We start from the raw sequence: 21,402 nt of genomic DNA on the forward strand, positions 1-21,402 counted from the left end.
ATTTCACGCTGATTACTGAAATAAAATATATGTATGTGTATATACATATATACGTCCATATAGATAATATGTCCTTGACAAATAAGTTATTTTAAATAGATACTTTGTCACAATTAAGTCAATTTTTTATCAGTCAGTCAAATTATGCAAGAGGCCAAACAAAACCTTTTGATCAATGCACTAAGCCATTATGATATGGTTTATTCACCATGTAATATTCTTGCTTACGGTATTGGGCTAGCATCAAAGCAAGCAGTGTTTATAGGACTAAAACAATCATATGACAGAGATACCAAATGCAGATACCATAGATATCAGAAAAAAAAAAAAGAAAAATAGAAAAGTAATGAAGAATGAAAACATAGGAGAAAGGGTTTGTGTTCAACCAGTTCTGCTTAACTAATATTTTCCAGCAAACACAGGTTTGAAAAGATGATGTTCTACTCACCATGAAGTAACCAAGACTTATAATATATCTGGTTTTATTCCCACAGGAACTTAACTTTTTCTGTCTGGTACAAAGTTACTAAGTGAGTTACAAGCTGCCAGAGGGTAGCTTTATCACAGGGAAAATATTGTTAATCAATTTTTGATACCTTTCTGACACATTCCTTTTCAGAATAATATTAATGCTTTCCAGAAAATCACATTTTTTTACCTTAAGAGTTTCCTCTTTTTGCTGGGGCTTTTGCTTATCAGATTCATCCAACAGTATTTCAGCACGATATATCCAAGTCGTGACATTAGCTACCTTCTGATCAAAAGCCTCCATGTGCTTTTGATATTCCTGTATATGAAAAAGGTAAATACTGCATACAAAAAAGTAATCAGAACTGAAATAATAGCCATATTTATGCCAACTGTGGCAAACATGCATATGTTATAATACAAAATTTATTTCATATATCTAACTTTTTTTTTTTTTGAAGGACAGAATCTATTCTGTGTGTTTGCTTTAACTTTATATGTTCTGTTTCTTTGAAAGACATTCTAGAAGAGACAGAATCTTCATAAGAGACAGACAGGAGGGTGATGCAGTCATGGCAAGGAACAGGCATCTGCAGCTCAGTGAGTCTGCTGAGAGGAACAGGAAGCTGGCAGCCAGGCCTACTGGAGGAAAAATTTCCCAAGAGTCAGGCTCAATTTTGGGTGAGCAACTAAGTGAAACTAGTATGCAAACAAAGATTCACTTGCAAAATCACAATCAAGAAAGTGAATTATACATATGAAACTTTCATGTACATTTCATCTAGCTTCTCTACTTTTATATTCTACTTTTTAAAAAGCTATGGTCTTAAATATTCTAACAAAAGTGTTTTTTTCTTCTTTTTTTAAATTTGTTCATAAATCATCTTTTCTGATGAGATCTCTAGAATTAAGTGCATATCCACCTCAAAATTAATGGTGAACCATATGTACTTATTAGCAGACTATTAGAATTTAGTATTAGAATTAGAATTCTAGTAGTGTAACAGTGGCAACCACTGTGACATTTTATCGAGCTATTACTTTTGGTCATTACTCTACAAAAACTGCAATACTGCTATACAACCTTACCAAATACGTAACTACAACAATCCATAAACTCCAATATATATTTCTTATAATCAGTACCACATTGAAGCTAAGCACCTACATCATGCTAAATCTGATGCTTCAGTCTTCCAGATAGAGCAGATACAAACAGACGTTTGCACTCATATGCTGCCTATAGATGAAGAAGCCCATTAGTGGTGCTGCATATCTGTCACAGAAGTATTCTTAAGAGAACAGTCTCTCGTAGAACTCTTAAGACATCAACCTCCGAAAAATGAAGTCTAACGTATCTCTGAGAATCCCTTCAGTTTCTCTGGCTTCAAACTGCATTCTGATTCCATCAGGAACAGAAACACTATAGAAGATTTTCATAACTGTTCAGACACTGTATGGTTAAAACTCCTTCTTTGTTTTTGTCATTGCTTCATGACAACATGACTTTGAGAGGAGAATATGGTTTTATGACTGCTGGTAGTTCTAAGCATCTGGGACTCCTGAATCTAAATTAAATGTGGTTCAGGGATTTACTTTGTATGAGGGCTCCTTAACACAGTACCCCCATCAAAACATGCACCACAAAATTGCCCAAAGGAGGACCACAGAGTTCTAAAGGACCACATCATTGTTCTTGAGCACATTAGGGGTGTACTGCACAGAGCTTCTAATTCAGTTGCCTTTGAAATGAATTTAGTTCATACATAGCACATGTACTCTGAGGACCAAACCAACATGCAGGTAGTGACTTCTAGATTGTATTTCTGTTGTGAACAGAAATGCTAATGTAGACAAACACAAAGTTGGTATCAATACTTAGACTTAATTCAACGAACATGGCCATTTCTTTTACTTGATTCATATTCAAGTAGTCTATGTCTTTGGGAAGAAACTGCTTTTCACACATTAAGGAAATAAAATACAACAACGAAACAAAAAATGGCCCAGAAACTACTCAGGCAGATAAGAATGGAAAATACTAATAAGCATGATTTCACAGTGCACTCTCTCTGTAAATATTCCAAACTAGAATATATTCAACATACTAAACAATGTGATTGACTGTCAATGCATTGGATAAGCACACTCTAGGGCACCAGAAAAAGCAATCCTATGAGGAGGAGCACCCACAAATGGGTATCAATTCCCGTGTGGGTGCAAATACATTATTCTTACCATTAACAGATTTAACCATTCCTCGGCACGTGAAGTTACTGCTATCCAATTACTGTTCAGGAGGCTGAGTTTATCTTCCACTAGGCTTTCCTTTCCTTTCAGTACTGTCTTCAAATTCTCTCCTAAATCACCGATGTTCTTAAGTTGGACTTGGCGTTTCTCAATCTCTTTCCGTGTTGCCTGCAGTGAGCGGAATAAAAAATAAAAATTCAGGGAATTAAATATTCTCCACACAAAGATCATCAAACAGCCAGTAGGTTCGTACTAAAAACACCCTTTTGCTTCCTATATTTAGGGAAACTATTCTCTGTAGAATAAGTAAAATGTAAATTGTTTGGACTTAGCTCTGATAAAATTGTGTTCTTCATCATCTCATAATTGTTAAACAAATTCTTTTTAAAAATCATGAATTAGCTCACTCCAATATTCAAAATACAGTTTTAATACATAAAAAACAGTACAAAAATATGTTTTACATTATTTACCAGGAAATATTTAGTTTGCATGTAATAAAATGGCATAGCTATGAAACTGCACATAAAACTAACATAATAAATAGGACAATAACAAAGCATTATGATAACATCTCAAGAATTATGGAACTCCACTGAAACTAGTCTTGTGAAGAATTTTAATATTCCTTTGATATTTGCCACTGCAATCTTTTTTCAGCAGAAACCATGTTCTATCCTGTTAATTTCTTGATTCAAAGTGCAGAAATGCATCTTTTCTTCCATTCACCTGAGATTTTACTCAGTGAACTAAAATACTGAAATACTACTCATAGCGTCTAAAAAAAAAACACATATATGTAGGACTCTCTGAAAGTAATACCTCCTATTTATTTCCATGGAAATGACAGCAGACACAAGAGGACAACAACACTGTTTGATGGATCAAATTCTCAACTAAAATACATTGTTTTCCACATAGTCACTGCCACTAGCTATGAACAAGAGCCAGCATGTCACGCTTGTAAAAATCTGCACCAGCAGTGGTGATCCACTGTCACTAGTGTAACGCACCACCCACCACTCACATCTAGTAGTTTGTCTCCACAGATGTTCAGCAATGATTGTCAATGGGTACAATTTTTTTCTGGACAGAGGAACTCAATTCCTCAACTTTGCTTCATAAGCACTTCCATGTCAGATGCCACTGTGTCACGCTGCCCCTCTGCTGCCATCTGTTGCACGGCAACAAAATGGAATGGAATAATGGTGGGAATGTTCAGCACTGTATAATATAGGTAATGTATATAAAGTAATAAAACTTCTATTACTTTTTCGACAGCCTTTCCCTCATCCACCAGATAGGTCACTGGTCATAGAAGGAGATCAGGTTAGTCAAGAAACGTGCCTTTAATGAACCCATGCTGGCTGGGCCTGATCCCCATCCATTCAAATTGCTTGGCAATTGCTGTTAAATAGAATTCTGAAATGTCTCACTGGTAAAAATCTTTGTACTTCCACTTTTCTGAAGTAACAGTTATGGATATTTGCCGTAGGAGAAAATAACAGAAATTATTTGACCATCATTTTTTTAAATTATTATTCTTAAAAAAGAATTCAGATTTCAGTGAATTAATTTTTTCTTTAACAGTTAGAGGAGTTCTCACTTGTAATTCTCAGACAAATGCTGGCAGCATGCCTTAATTGAAACTGGGGTATTACATAACCACCAAAAGCCCAGGACATGAACATATCCTGGGGAAATGTTGTCTGGGTTCCCAGACTCCAGGAAAATAAAAGCAGTCACAGAGATCCCTATTCTATGTTAAAACTCTGCATGTCTGGTGTGTCCCAGGTGACCAGCTTCTATTCTGTATCTTGGTAAAGCCAGAAGGAGGAAAGGCCAGAAGGTAGCTGGAAGACCAGCTAAACTTCTCTATATCATTCCCTATCATTGAAGTCTTAGGAAAGAAATTGTGAAGTAAAACAGAAGTTTTACTTTAGTTATTCCTAAAGTAAAACAGAAATTTTACTTTAAGAATAACAAATTCAGATGGCTTGAAGCTCAGGGTTATGTAGGATCCTTTGCAAGATATGAAGACCAACTCTACAGAGAATTCATAATAAGTGGTTTTTAGTTGCATACAATAGTACCTTTATTTTACATGCAGATCCACAGGAAGACAGGACAAATTACTGTTTGTATAAATAAATGTAGTTATCTATGCAGCCATATACACTTTGAGGTTCACAGCTCTATTTCTGATTCCACTCCAGTATGGGATACTTGATACTTGAGTTTAATAAAAACTACTACTGGTGGTTGTTTTTTGTTTGTTTGTTTTTGTTTGTTTGTTTATGATTGATGCTTCAATCAGGAAGCAAAAATAACCTCCTTTGCATTAGCAAAGACTAACTAGGAACAAATGATGGTTGCAAACAGAAGCCACATAGGAATATTTTTTTGTTGATTTGTTTTGTGAGAACATGGTGAAGAGGGTTTCTGAGCAACAGTTTCTAATGGTAAGACTGCCATATATCAAATTAAACTGCGACTAAGTAACAAGGACACTATTTTAACTTTCTGTTAATTTAGATATGTACATTTAAAAATTCAAAATCAACAAAAGATAGAAGAAAAGATATATGGCTCCATGCAGCCTGTTTATTGTGAATTACTATAAAGTAATCTTAGTAATTTAAATCTCTGTAAAAGAAATTACCTATGTGGCTGAGCTCTCCAGGGGGAGATTACAGAATTAATCAGAAACTGACATTATGGCCTCCACAGGGGATGATTATACACATTTACTTGTTTATTTACAGCACATCTCTTATTTTTTATTACATCCTGACAACTGACTGTGAATCAGTCCAAAGAATTCTCAGATCATTTCATTTCACTGATTTTATTGACAGGAAATATGTTGCTAAATGTGTTAGCTAAGGTATTTCTAAGCACTTCAAGTCAACTTTACACTCACTAGCATTATGCTCTCTAGCTGAACATTAAAGCACTGGTATTACACTGCTGATAGCGACAGAGAATCTTTCCTGGTGCTACCACCTGGTATTTCCTTATTGAGAACATGGTTTCCTGGCAATCTAATTCATATCAGACTAGCTCCTGATTAAAAGACAAATGAGCCCCACAATGATTAATGTCTTTTGTGATAAATGTCTTCCCTAACTCAGTCTTCTAATTATAAATGGATTTTTAATACACAATATTTAATGACTATTTTTCCACTCGTATGTCATTTTTCTTATCTATTATACCAGAACTGAATTCAAGTGGAAAGATTTAGCTTGTCTCTACTGAGCAAAAAGGCACAGCTTACAGCTTTCATTACACTGCCCATTTCTTTTCAAGTTAATTCAGCCAACAAGTTTTTTTCTGACCTTAGAAAAATTCTAGATTTGCACAATTTCCTTCATATAAAGATTATTTTTCATTTATGTCATTTCCTACTCACTTTAACTTTGGATTTTTATACTTTGAAGACAATGTTCACATTTTTTAGTTCTAACCTCTATAATTATCTTTGAAACCATGAGTTCTCTTCATGTTTTAAAAGACTTTGGCACTGGAAATTGATTAGAAATAAGTAAAGTAATAAATAAAACTGTTTCCTTGTGCTGAAAACAAAAAAAATGAGTTCTCTTCTCCGTTGCAATGACTGCATCACACATCCGATTTTCAGTTTGTTCACACTACTGAGTTCTGCACTCTCTGTATCCATTTTCCATGTCAGTTTTCAGTATATTTTCCTAACAATGGCGATCTGCTGGGCCCAATTCATCTCCCAGTTCATTTTGCTAGATCGGTTAATGTCTTCAGTAGAACACTTACTCAGGAAGTCCAAAGCCCAAAGCTGTGGCATTAATCAGACACTGTGATGGCCTGTTACTAGGGACTGAATTATTGATGTACTATTTTATACAATGCTACCCTGAAATCCACATAGGAGTATATGAGGCATACTTATTTGTGAAGTCCTCAAAATGATTTTAATTCATGCCACACACAACACTTCCTGCTACAGTGGGAGCAGATTGTGTAAAAAGTATAATTATAACACACAATTTCAGCATGTACATTTGTCTGGAAGAAGAGGATCTGCCATGAGTTTGTTGGATAGTTCAAAATTAATAGTATGCTTATATTTACAGAAATATTGATTTATATTCCCCTAAAGAGAATCAATCCTTATAAAGGATTTCCAAAAGATATACAGTAAATACATACTTCAGGAAGAGTTGTTTTCATACAAAATTGTTTATCCCTATTTTAGTGATCCACTGACTGAAGCAGAAGAGCTGAGGTAGTATGTGAGGCCAGACCTATATGAGAGACTTTTTCTGGAACTGAAGCCAAAATCTGCTTTTTGCATGTCATTTTTTGCAACCCTTTATGTGTCATTTCCTCATGAGAATCCACAACATTGTAGCCTTTTTAGTATTAGTAGGTTCACCTGATTTATATATTTTTCATGTTAACATTTCTCATTTTAATTAGCTTTTGTTACATTTTTTGAGAATTCTAAGGTAAAATATGCATTTTTCATAGCAGCAGTGAGACGTAGCAAGAACTTCCCACGATGCAACTGTGCAATTAATCAAACTTTATGTTCAAGTTATGCAATTTCTGAAGAAATATATCTAACAGTTAAATTATGTCGAAGACAAGTCTTTCCATTTAAACTGCTGTGAAGCTATGTCCATCTGAATCAGCTTTCCTGAAGAAGCACTTAGAAACATACAGTTTGCATTTCTGATTTTGAAGAACTATACCTTATAGTTTAGCAATACTGAATATTACTGTTCTTCTAGTCACTGGATAATCTAGCAGTGTAGTAAGGGGCATTAAAATGATAATATTATCTAATACCTAAATCTTAAACAACTGCAACTTTATTATGTGTGATAAGATGACAAAATCAAGCAGAAGTGATGAGAGGAACTACGTAAAGCTTTAAGGGCAGCAAGTGAAAGTGGGAAAACAGCAAACAGCAACGGGATTTTTAGGGACTGAGGTTTTTGTTTGAAAATCAAAGCAGTAGTAGTGAAAGAAGTAATTGTAAGACAGTAAGAACTGATCTTAACCTATCTTTGGACACTACTTTTAAAACACAGTCACTCTTAAACACTGAGGATAAAAGAAATTATTCCATAGCTCACAAAGAACATGTAAGATTTTCTTTTTCTTGGTACCTGTTTCATAAGTCATCAGTTTATTTCAAAGTTAAAGACGTTAAGCTCAGAAGCTTGAAAGGGTCAGTTAAAAACAAAGCAAAAAAGAAACACATACAAAAAGCCCATAGGAAACACAAAGCAAATTGTACTGCAGTGCCTGAAACTACTACAGTCTTATGGAAGTCATAAAGTTGCCTGCACATTATTCATGACAGTGTATATATTGCATGTTGAGACCAGTAAGATGTTTAAAGGATTCTTCCTATTAAGGTGAAGTGCTATTTTTTCATGAAACAACAACAACAACTTATCCAAAACATTGCTGGCTGCACATAATTATTTGAAATATTGAAGCTCTGAATTATGATAAGCATTTACAAAAGCACAGTTTCCTAAAAAGCACAGATTTTGGAACGTTTGTACAATGATGGTTTAGTTTGCTTATGATCTGAGTCAGAATTGATTTTCCTTACATATGCAGATTATAACCAAATTAGCTAATGTCAAATGATACTGTGCTGTCTTAATATTCCACAGAAATACACAGCTTGATGTAGCTCTTGCATCCCTTTGTGTTCCATGAGATTTGTATCTAGTTTGTGGCATACGTATGAGGAAAATTTCATTTTAGGATTTGCATTTTAACTTAAACTAAGACTTTTAAGTAAGGTGTTATTAAAGTAAGAAGCTCTTGAAGTAAAAATGAATGAGCCACAAAACAAACAGCATAAGGAACCAAATGTTCATCCTCTTGGCTGCTATCTGAAAACATGTAACCCCTAGTTTTCTGACATGCTTCTTCTTTTATCTACTGGAACTCTTTTACTTTTTAGCCATAATAAGAATGGGATGAGAGAGAAGTGATCTCTATTTACATGGATACCTGATGGAAAATTCAAAATACTCTTTGGAAAATGAAATTCCACTTTAAACTCTTTTCAGGGCAGATTATTCCACTTTGAAGTGGAATTGTGCTAGTATATATATAAAGAGATTAAGATGCTTAAAAAATTTTTTTGTGCACTAGTGCTTGTGATAAAAACATAACAGTTATAAAGTTCTGCTGATTAAAACTAGAATTTTTATTCTCTTTATCAAGCCTTCTTTAATATGCATAAACTGATGTGTATAAAGGTACAGTATGTGTTACATTGTTACCTTGCCCCAGGCAATTTCAGCATCCAAATTGCTAGGCATCCCTTGTACAGCTGATCTCTTTGTCAATTCCACATCTGTTGCTGCAAGCCATTCTGTCAGAGAATTAATTTCTTTTCGTAGCTTCCGGGACAATTTCAAGCATTTCTCTAACTCTTGCTTTTTTTCTGTCACCTGTAGAAATGAAACACATGTTTTTTAACTCTGGTTTGATGACTTTTTTCAGTATATTCTATCTGCCACTTTTATGTGAAAGCTTAACTTAAAACTTTATAAGGCAAATTGCACTTGTAATATCAACATCTTTCCTAAGTACTTGCAGTGTTTATTTTTGCTGCTGGCACGAAAATACCTATTAAAAAAAAAAAAAAAAAAAAAAGAAAGGAACCTCAAGTGTCCACATGCACTTCTGTTTAGCATTGACTAAAGATAATACTTCTTGGTTCCAAATAAACCAATAAAAGAAAGGTTAATATACATTTTTTAGAGAGTTACACAAGCATGAGTATGAGTAGGCTATATTACAAACACTTTTTAAAGTAAGTTCAGTTTGTAGACTGTTATCCCAACCTTCTGTTCAATTGTCCTCCATCTTCTGTCATAGTCCTCTTTCAATTTCTCCTTATCTCCCCAGGCTTTTTTTTGCCACTTCTAGCTTCCTTAGATAACCAACTCTTATTCACGTTTCCCATAAACCTATTACTAGCTCAAGTCCCAGGGCAAATCCCATGAAACTGTCAGTTTCTTACTTGGAAGTTTTTACTACAGACTTAGAGCAGCACTTCTATTCTTCTCAGCACACTTTCTGACCTCACCTACCTAAGTCATTACTCCACCACTAGCTTCCAATCTTCCAGCTCCCCGCATTAACAACTTTGCCATCACAGATGGCAAATCTATGTTAGGATTTTCATATGGATGTGAAGTAATACAGACAATACATGTTTTATTTGTTAAGTTCTTTAAAGCACATTACATGGTACCTTCAAGAAAAGCTGAGCATTTGTATTATGGTTCTGTATTACATATTGGTAAAGATTTTGAAGGATGAGGGGAATATAATCTTTCCTGCCAGCTCCTCAGCACATTTAAGAAGAGAAGTAAGTTTCTGAATACTTTATAAAACGGGCAGAAGAATAAATGAAGAGGTCTCTGAAACATGAACCACAACAGGACATTAGGAGACTGGCAATTTGAATATATGAATTAAATAATGTGCTGTAGAAACTCAAAAATTGCTGATTAGTGAAGGTGGACTGAAACTGTGCAGTGGATCAAAAATATTAAAAAGAAATGACTAATTATCTTGCATATCAATTAGTAATCAAGAGATATTGTAGCCACTGATTTTTATTTACATTTCAGTCAACTTTCTGTTGTTCATGAAAGCAGGACTTTGAGAGAACAAAATGATCCCATGATCCTTTCTCCCCATCTTTGTACAAGACCTTTTCAAGAATACAAACATTGGCAGCATTGTCTACAGTAGTATCAGATATCCAAAAATAGTACCAATGTCTAATAAAATGATAATAGTCACTTTAAATAACTATTTGCATGTACTTTGCAGAAATATTATGCAAAGTGCACTACCCTGTGTGTGATTATCTCTGTAAGAGAAACCACTTAGTGTTATAAAATGAAACTGTTGATACCTACACAATCACAAAACAAATAGTTACGTTGCTCTATATATCTCTAAATGCTGGATATTCTATCTATAATATTACTCTACTCCCATCTACACTGTATATATCTGGAGGTTACAAATGCATCAGTTTCTGTTTGTACTTTAAACATGAAGATGTATTTCTAAAGAAAAATAGGAAACAGTGCCCTCTTAAGGCCTTCTGTTTCCTATGGTGATATCAAATGTATTATTTATTCTCCATAAACCTTATTTCTCTCTCTATACATATACTTTTATTTTTCATAAAAAGAAAAGCTGTAGTTCTCCAAAATCAGCAAAACAATTAGGATTGAATATGGCTAAGAGATCAGTTCAGTTCTCTACCATTAACTACCATTACACATATATATATAAAATATGTATCCATAATTAACTATCATTATATGTGAAAGTGAATGTGGGAAATTAAATCCAGGACAATAATGGTAAACAAAGCACCACATACTTTTGAGAGACATTAATTGGCAGTGTTGCTCACTTAGATCACTAATGGCTTCCTAATGGTGCGTTTTTATTACTTCATTAGTTGAGAGGTCCCCTCTAATAATGGCACCTTTCTGCTGCAGTTATGCTAAATATAATGTAGGAAAAAAGGCTACAGTCCATTCTAGAATAATGAAGAAAACAAATATATAATCTACTCTCAAATGGTAGCCATACACATCTTAATGAAGCAGACATTTCAGTCTTCTTTACACTCAAAATGTATCTTAATACCTCTGTTTTAAAGAATGGCAGTGAACTGTTTTAATTCAGGTTCCCAAATGAATATTATCTTTGTTAAATATAATACTTTCTGGTTTATTGCTACAGTCAGTGGCACTTGATAATCATTGTGTGTGTAAACTGCACACTGAGTGATCAATAATCTACAATTTTCTCAAAGTATAAAAAAACGTTTCGTTCTTCAGGTTAGGAATGTATACGTTTTAGCAATAAACACACAGTGATACCTGGCCTTCACAGTCTTCACTAAGTCACTGCTTCAAACTTACCCTGATCTCACAGTTATTAGAAGTTCTGTGGAAAGTTTTAATGAAGATGAGAGAAAGAAAACAGATTAAGAACAGCTATTGAGTTATTTGTACTACGACTATCTTTAGGATAATGCCACAACTTCTCTTCAAAGATCAACAATACTTAAACAGAATTGTACTTCATTAGCAGGCAACCTCTTCCAGAATAAAAAGCCTTCAGAAATTGACACAAATGTATTTATCTGGACCTGGTCTTGTTAATATTAGTTAGTAGTCTGTCTTTTCTAATGTCTGTTTATTTAAATCTTAGGGAAACTTTGTTTAAACAAAAACACTGTCCTGTTAGGAAGCATAGCAGCTTCTGACTGTATATGAATTGATATAGATTATGTACTACTAATACATTCCTGATTACAGATTTCATAGGCACTGTTGCCCAACATGAAGAAATCTGAGGGCATCTGTGTAACAGAGGATGACAAATAAAAAATTTTAGAAAAAAAAATGTTTGCTCATATCTGAGATGTAAAACAGTGAGACAGCTATTCCACACACTCATTAATAAACAATATTCTGTGGTTTATATACTAGGATATAGCAACCAGGCGAGTCAGAGTTTTATAGATTTAAACTAGGAAATAGTTATGACAAGAACTGAATGCTATGTGTAGTTAAAGTCAAGAGTGCAGATGAAGTAAAGCAGAGAGGCACACAAATGCCTCCTGGGGATAGCTGCAATAGCAAGAAATTTTGGTCAATAGATTTTTGGACAGCAACAAATAGAAACAAAATACATAATGATCTGTACAACTGGAGGCAAAAGGAAATGAAAAGTAGAATTCTCTCTTTTATCAAGTAGCTCTTTAGGGAAAAAAAAAAAACACTGAAAAAACACAAAGAAAACCTAAGTACTTTTCTCACTTCAAGTGTTTTGAAGCTAGGGGTTGTTTGAGGCATTAAAAGGAAACAAGACCCCCTTCTGGCCAAAACAAAACAAGGCAAAAAAAAAATCAGAGAGAAAAAATAAGTAAAAAGTTTAAGGAAGTATAATTTTAAACTTTAACAAAGCAATTTTCTATTTCTCTAGAAGGTCATTTTATTTTTACAGGACAACTGAATAGCCATTCTGACAATTGCCTTTGCTTCCATTCTTTCTATACCATTAAGAAAATGTGAGGACATTGAAAGTAACCAGTAAAGAAAAATGTTAACTTAGCATACCAAGATTATTCTTCACTTTTGCCAGTTAAAGAGAGAGCATAATTTTGTATTACAAAACATACAGCTTACCTTCGCACCCAATTCATTATATTGCAACTTCAAAGCTGTAAGCCTTTCATCCAGTTCTTTTGGGTTCTCTGTCTGCTGCTTTTGAACAATCTGCCTCCCAGTTTTTATCACTGTTTCCACTTCAGACTTTACCTCACTCAGGCTTTTATATAATTTCTAATCAAATAGAAATATGAAAGAGAATCACCACTATTACAATAAGTAAAATAGAAAAGACTATTGAAGCTATTACAAAGATGGACTAGAATTCTTTCTATCATTTGCGGCATAAAAAAACATCACACATGACTGAGTGCCATTCACTCCCATTTGAAAACTAGAAGAACTAAGACTGCTCTGTAGATACCAAGTACGTGACCTAAGGTGAAGAAAACTCACCCTGAGTGTGTGTGTATAAAGTGTATACAGAAGTTTATGAGAAAAATGCATCACTTTTTCTATTTTTTTTTTAATCAGAAGTAAAATTAAAAGACTCAGAACAACCTATCTTTACTAATACTGACCCAGCATTCACCAAGATCAATACAAAAGGAATATAAGGTACTCCAGATGCAGAGCAGAAATACCCTGCAGCCCAGAGGCACCTTGCAGAGCAGATCTCCACATACAACAATGCAAGAACCCATGGGGCAGCAGTGGATGTGGCCTGAACGTGCATTATATGACTAGTTTTTCTAAAATAAATGTTATGAGATACATTGTAAAGAAAGATGTTCTATAAGCACTTAGAGTGTGAAAGAAAAGGGGCTGAAAAAGCTAGCTGCTGAGTGAAACTAACTACAGGGCTTCTAATTGCCACATTGTTTTGATAGAAAAAAAATGAATTTAAGGGCAATTGTATTTAAGAAAAAAGAAACCCAGTAAATAATGAAACAGCATCAACCTGTTCCACAGTTATTTTTTAATTTCAATTCTTACATTTTGATCTGAAAGAGGTTAAGGAAGAAAAATTGTCTTCAGGCATGCTGAAATGTGAGGAAAAAAAATGCTGCAAACAAAGATAAAATTGCTCTGATATTTGCTGTTAAAATTTCCATTTTACTATCGTCAACATAGTGTTGAACTTTATCTCTACTTCCTATCAATGACAAACGGGTATTAATGTGATTCATACAGATCTTTTTCGTATTCTTTAGGATATAATCAGGTCTTTTGCTCTTGTACCATAAAAAAATCACAGCAAGACAACTCATGAAAGCTGTAATGGGAGTAACCATTGGTTACTGTACATGGTTTTCTGTATATTTTCCTTTTCCTGACTAGAACAGATTCAATACTTTGCAACACTCCTGGTTATACTATGGAGTATCACGACGGTAGCACATGGTGGTATAAACTTACATTTTCAAAAATTTTCATTCTCAAAAGTACCCCGTGTTTCTTTGCCAAGACAGAAGAAGACAAAACCACGTTACTGTAAGATTGCTAGAGCTATTTCACCACGCAATGATAGCCTGGCAAAATTTCAAATTGAACACAGTTTTAAGTATATAAATCTTCTAATATCATTTCCAAACTGGAGAAGTTGAACAAGAAAGAGAAATCTCTTCTCTCTGTCCTCCTTCACTTCTAACCTTCACTCCCCAACCCTCCTCAAAATTGACCATTACCTAAAATGGTTCCTATAAATTTTGTTGCATAACTTTCCTCTTAATTTTTTCACAGATTCTTAATGAAATTGATGTGGATTCTTAATGAATGGAAGGAAATCAAAATTTTATGTATTTACCATGCAGTGGTCCAACTGTGACTGTACTACTTCCTGCTCAACACTCTTCGTCTCCAACTTGGGCACTTGCAATTTCACTTCATCTAAAATTCTTTTGCATTCTTGCAGACGCTGTTCAAAATTAGCTGGCTTCTGAAACAAGCGAAATTTCATGGAGACATCCTGTAGCTTTTTCTGAAAAGTAAAGAGGGGTAAGTAGCAGATGTGATATGGCATCAACACTGAAGACAAGTCTTGGATTCATTCCATGATGCTCAGAATCCATTATCAATCAGTGTAGCTTTTCATCCTGAAAATTTTCATCTGAAATCTTCTGGGGAAAATACCAGCAGCAGAGAATCTTGGTTTCCATGGGAAGGAAATAATCTTGCATCATCCAGTGTACTGGATGCAGCACAGCCAATGAAAAAAAGAGCCTGCATATTTGACTGAAGAAAAGGAAAGTTTTCATATTTTCCAATATGTACAATGTTGGGTGTGGGGAAAACAAAAGTAGTTTTAATGGATGAGCATAATACAAAGAGACCCACTGTGGATGCTCATCAGCTTTCGACCACGTTGCTCCTTTTTGCTATTAGCATATTTCTTGGTCCCTCATATAAAACCAAGTAAAGTAAAGTTGCTGGACAGTAAGTAGGCCTAGCACAAAAAACGAGATTTAAAGTATAAAATAGATTTCTATTTCAATTTAAAAACAAGCAAACAAACAAACAAACAAAAAACCCATAACCTTAAATGATAAGAAATTAATTTGAAGGAAAAAAACCATCTATGACAAGCATGGCATCTAATTACAAAATTTTCAGAATATGTTATCTTTGTCAGTAAGTTATACTGCTTGCTTATGTGATCCCCATGTAAAGGGAAGAGAAAATAATGAGAAATTAAACAAAGAAAAGGCATCTTGATTACCTACAAGAATAAGAACTTATTCATCTTTAGAAATGTAGAGCAAACTACTAGTAAGGTAAGTTTTTCTAGTGTGAGAAATTGGCCACTGGGAAGACGATAATTAATTAAATAGGAATTCAGCATTTGCAAACACGTCAGATATTTTGTCTCCAAATCTAAGGCACTTTATACCAATATATTGTTTTCTGTACTATACAAACTTGAGAAGAACTGTAACAAGGAACAGAATTAGAGTTTCCATAGAAAAACAGCATTTGTAAAAATCAGCACAGTTTTTGAAAATGGAAATTATGCTTCCCCTGTTTGTTAGAAATCTGTGAAGGAGTTTGGAATCACACTCTAATATTAGTTGAAGACAATACTGGGTATTACAGGAAACTTACATTTCCAACACTTCTTTTGAGCTACATTTCTCATTTAACATTCTTAATGATCAAATGGGCTAAGAAAGGAAGTATTTTCCTGAATAAATAAGTGAACAAATGCATAGGAATAGGAAAGAAGTATTTGGAGTGAATGGCCGCATATTTCTACAGTGTTTGCATAAACTAAATCCATACTTAATTAGACTTTCATATTCTTGTGATACTTCAGCTTGATGAAGTCATGTGGGAAGCCTGCAATGCCCTCATCATTGTCTGTTACAATTTATGGTGATCAATACATTAAAAATGACCTAGGAAATAGAGAGAAATATGTTATTAGATTAAAGAAAATGAAAGTGTCATGGTTCTATGATTTTTGGTATTGGTATTCCACATCATAACATCATGTAGTGCATTGAGAACTAAAGATTTAATGCTCCAGCTCCATGAATCATCAATAGTTATGGGTATACCTGTCTCAGAAGAGAAGAAGAACCACATTCCCCAGAGGACTTTGCGTTGCTTTGTATTTAAATGATTTTTCCGCTCAGTGGGAAAGATAAAAACTGTCTGCGTGTCATGAGAAATGCTCTTTTCTTTCGGATTGACTCAGCAGTGGAAGTTCTCTGCCACCTCACCTTTAGCGTTTAGCGTAAGGCCTTCGGTTTATCAGACACTCTCTCTTGCTCATTTTATTTGATTTATTAGCTTCAATTCCAATTATATTGTATTATATTGTCTTATTTTGCTTTCCGATATCTTATTTAGTAAATTACCTTTTCTCCTCAGATCATTGATGCTGTTTTGTTTCTAGGCCCATCTCCCTTTTCCCTTTCCCCTTCCCCTTTCCTGGGGTGTGGGTCTGTGGGTCCCCCACACCAATAGTCATGGAATCAGGCTGAACCAGCCTGTAAACTGTTGACAAAAAGCCATTGGTGACAAAACACTAAAGGATTGCACTGCACTGCAGTTCTGTAAAATAAACATACTACTCAGTAAAACAAGAGGAATGCAAATGACAGATCAACAAATAAGTACTATCTGTTTCTTGAAATTAATTAAGAAGGTGACAACAAGTTAAATTTCCATAAAGAAAATACAAGATGAAATTGTTGGAAACCCTGCTCACAGCAGGAGGGTGGGAACTAGATTATCATTGAGATTATCATCTCTTCCAACCCATGGCATTCTATGGCACTATGAATGAAAGGAAGGACATAGTCATATAGCATTCTGTTAAACTGTGTTAAATAAACCAAAGAATTCCAACAGTTTATTAAGAGGTCATAAAGACATTAGACATGAGTTTTTAAATACCTCTCACTCAGAAATTTCTGAACTGTAAATCACTGGGGAAGCATTAGTAAATATTTACTTATCACTGACTTCTGGCTCATATTGATGGCAAGGTATTAGACTAAATGTGTCTTTGGTCAGAAGTAAAATGAGAATCCTTTAATTACTTAGGATGTATTGTTAGCTGTATTTATTTATTTCACACCAGTAGCGGAAGTGATGGTAATGCGCAAGAAATGTTCAAATAATCATGTCAAGCACACTTTCAGAGCACAGAAACAACTGAAGGGAGATAAATGAAAGTCCATGACTAAGTCAGTATTGCTCACTGTTTCTTTTGGGAAAAATATCCTCTTTCAAAACATAGATTCATGCCTTTTTCAAAACCAAAACTACCAAAATATTTCTAAAGATTTTCCATTCTAAATTTTCTTTTCTTCAATAACGTTAAAATATCACTAGGAATTAGTAATTTGATATTCGAAGGAAGTCTATATTAAGTAGCTCTGTCCTAGAACTGTTGCCAACTAGATGGGTAGGCTGTAATGGGAATAAGAAAGGCAAAATAGGCAATAAGAAGGCATTAATTAAATGCTGATTTCCTGACTAAAAAGGAATAGCTGAAACATAAGTAACACCTTAATATTATTTCACAGTATAGTAACAAAATTATTAATACAGTCTGTTTGAAAGTCTGAAGGAAAGATGTTGGAAAGAAAATATATATACCTGTGCCACGTCAATTTGGGAAAGAACTCTTTTTGCAGATTCTTTGCCTCTGTTTCGTTTCTTCATTTCTTCCAAACTAATCTCATGGCTTGTTAATTCAGATTGTATTTTCTATTGAAGAACAAAGAATATTGTCAGAAGTGATTCAATAAAATGTTAATCTCATTAACATTATTTAGAATAGTTGACTTTGAATCACATTAAATAAAAATACTACGCTGTTTATTGGATCACTAGAGGAATTTTTTCAATGAATTATTTGTTTACTGCCCTCTACATTATTCAGATTAGTTTCTCTTGATCATAATCTCCTACACAAGCATATAGTTCTCCGACATGGCAAAGATGATGGAATACTACTTCATCAATTTTGAATAAACTGCAGGCAAAAAATATAGATTTCTTTCTTCTGAAGGGAAGAAACAGTTTTAATTGGGAAGAAATAAAAAAATAAATTTTTTTGTTCTTTCTTGTTCATTATTTTCATAGTATCATCCAGTAAATTGACAGAAATCTGATCAAAGTTTCCTGTACACATAACATCTTCACCTGACACAATTGTGCCATATCTAAATCAGTATGCAATTTATGATACATTACTGAACTAGAATCTATGATCTGTATCTGCAGATATGGATAATGCATATGGATGTGTAATTCATTGATGAAATAATTACATTAATTTTCACACATACAATTCTGATTTTCTCTTCTGCAAGAATCAATGTACAACAAGTCATTATTTCCTCAACATAAATCAAACTTACAAAAAACCACATGAACAGTGTTGGCTAGTGTAGTATGACAGGAAAGAATTTGTGTACTGCAAACCAACGCAACCTACTTCAGATAGATTTAAATATTTTTACATTGAAATAATTAGGAAATAAGAATCTAATATTAGCAGAGTTGCTAGAAAAGTACTTATGAGAACAATTACCTTACGAAATAGAAACCAGTTATTTCTCTACAAGGGAAGTTATTTCAGGCTATTACTCTGGGACAAGAAAATGATTTTAGATTTAACATTTTCTTTGCTGTACTAGTATAAACAACAACAAAAAAATATAACTATAAACTTAAACATACACACATGCATTTATCTTATACTCAAGTCATATGTGAATATGAAAATGGAAGTCAAAAGTATTACAATTAATTATGCAAATTAAGAAAAGGACTCATTTTTTGACGTCCTGGAAGTTGGAAGTCTATATGCAAGGAAGAAGCAAGCCTAAATGTTATTAAAACATACTACAACACGACTCATATTTCAGCTGTGTTCTTCTTCATCTTATGAATTAACTTGTATTATCTAGTTTACTTTGATCAAACTCAGTATGAATCTGGAAAGCCTATAATTCGACCACTCTTATCTAAAATGGTCAAAACAGAACAATACATATAAGTCACAGTTTTTAAGTAATTTGGTATTATTCAATATTGCACAGAAATTATTGTTTTACTTCTCTCTCTTTTTTTTTTTTTCTTTAATTGCTCTGCAGGAGAGAGAAAAAGCATTACCAACCCTGACCTCAAAATATGGAATTTGAGAGGAAAAAAAACATTATGGAAAAATTTGAAGCAAAAGTAGTAGAGATTATAGAATGAAAAAAAATGTCTGTAATTGCTACTGCTGTTCACAGTCTGATAGAAAGATTAAATCAGTCCCCAGTAGAGGACAATTTGTAATAACCTGCCTGCGATGCCTTTGTTTATGCAACTTTGACATAATCTTTTTTTTTTTTCCCATGAATTTTTGTCTTATTAATTTATTCAACAGATTTCTTCTAAATGTCCATACAAAACAACTGCTTTTCATTGGTTGTTGTAGATTGTTTTATCTGAATACATCACCTTTATTTGCCCTGATATTGAATCAGTAAGGAGAAACTTTTGGTTTGCAGTGACTCCCAAGCATTAAATTCACAGTGCCACATGGTGGAGTAAGAAGCACATGGAATTTACATTCAAAACTGATCTAAAGAAGTTGAGTAGCACATATTTAACTCTAAAGACTCCTTTTTCTATCAGCTTTCAGAATAAATTGATCATTTAATTTAAAAAGAGGAGCTAAACAAAATTCTGTTTTCTCAGACTAACTGCTGATCAGCTCAATAAAAGATTATTCTTCCTATAAAAGTTTTAAATTAATCTGATTTTTTGAAGCATACAAGGAGATACATAAACCTTCCCAATCCTTAACAGATTTTTTTTATTATTACTTCTTCCAGATGCTATTATGGAAATAAAACATAGATTGTCAAACAGTTTGCTAAATTTCTCAGCATGGATAAATTGACCTCTGCCTAGAAGTCAACTGAATAGACTGAAAGATTCCTATTCCAGCTGCATAGACACTATTGTGTGATACAATATACAAATCTGCTGTTTTCAACTCCACAAGAGAGCTGTGCCAACAGAAGCTTCACAGGAGATGTGGTTATTCTGCCACCAGTTAGCACAGCCATTCACTGATTGAAAGACTCAGAAAATTTACCTGTGTAAACCTGACTGTGTATTCCCTTTTCCCCTAAGGATTTTAAAGAACTTCACAACTGAACTTCAAAGATCTTCAATATTTGCATTAATTTTTTTCACTTGTTTTAAGTCTTTTTCATTAGGTTCCACTTGCATCATAAAATAAAAACATGAAAGAGAAAAAGACAGCAGCCTCTATGCTGCTTTTTCCCCACAGAGGGTATAATATAATCAGGTGAATTCAACATCAGACAACAAAATCTGAAGAATAAAAGCAAGTTCTGCAAAAGCAATGAGCTGAAATTATCCCATGACAAAGTGCACTAATTTAGGGTGGCTGAGTTTTATGTTGCTTCAGTTGTTGAAGTTCTGAATTAATTCCTTTGACACAGTCTGTGATCATTGTCAGTCTTGTATTTGAAGATGTACACAAACCAGATGCATCCATGGTATACATGAACTGAAAAATGATAAAACATATAGGGATCCAAATGCACCAAAAAAAACCCACACTTACATATCATTTTTTTTTCCCTATATAGTGGAGATATATCAAAACCAGATGAGAAATTAAACCCATACATATATATTAAAAAAATGTTGTTTTAGATATTATTCCATGTAAAAATAATTTACATTACTCGCTTTTCAAAAAGAAGTAAAATAATTTCAGATGTTCAACTGTTAACTAATATAGCTTAGGAAAAATATGTTGTCTAATCCCATTTCTACACAAATGTAAGTTAGGAACAAGTAAATTAGAATAATTTTCTGAATGAAGCAATGCAATACAATTCTGTTTTCTTTATACACACATATATACAAATATCTGCATTTGTATTAAAAAACACACACACCAGAAATGGAACTGAAAGATACAGCTATTTATGTTTTAATTCAAAAGACAGGGAAACTTTTATTTATA

General features: G+C 33.7%; 1 protein-coding gene across 11 annotated transcripts in view; it reads right to left on the reverse strand.

The window, feature by feature from the left end:
• DMD (dystrophin) overlaps positions 1-21,402 on the reverse strand; it is a 961,436-nt gene that overhangs the window by 582,863 nt on the left and 357,171 nt on the right. For 9 of the 11 annotated variants that reach the window (XM_065741536.1, XM_065741534.1, XM_065741531.1 and 6 more), the window contains exons 31-36: positions 17,997-18,107; positions 14,695-14,868; positions 12,966-13,121; positions 9,012-9,182; positions 2,707-2,886; positions 659-787 (exon numbers count right to left, since the gene is read on the reverse strand). In XM_065741536.1, coding sequence (XP_065597608.1) covers positions 659-787; positions 2,707-2,886; positions 9,012-9,182; positions 12,966-13,121; positions 14,695-14,868; positions 17,997-18,107 — 921 coding nt within the window. Of the gene's footprint in view, positions 1-658; positions 788-2,706; positions 2,887-9,011; positions 9,183-12,965; positions 13,122-14,694; positions 14,869-17,996; positions 18,108-21,402 lie in introns of those variants that run through there. The other 2 variants (XM_065741537.1, XM_065741538.1) reach the window with 2 other exon arrangements.

This window comes from Cyrtonyx montezumae, unplaced genomic scaffold, assembly GCF_038088225.1.
Source record: "Cyrtonyx montezumae isolate F1298 unplaced genomic scaffold, pur_monq_1.0 scaffold_3, whole genome shotgun sequence".
NCBI classification, from domain to species: Eukaryota; Metazoa; Chordata; class Aves; order Galliformes; family Odontophoridae; genus Cyrtonyx; species Cyrtonyx montezumae.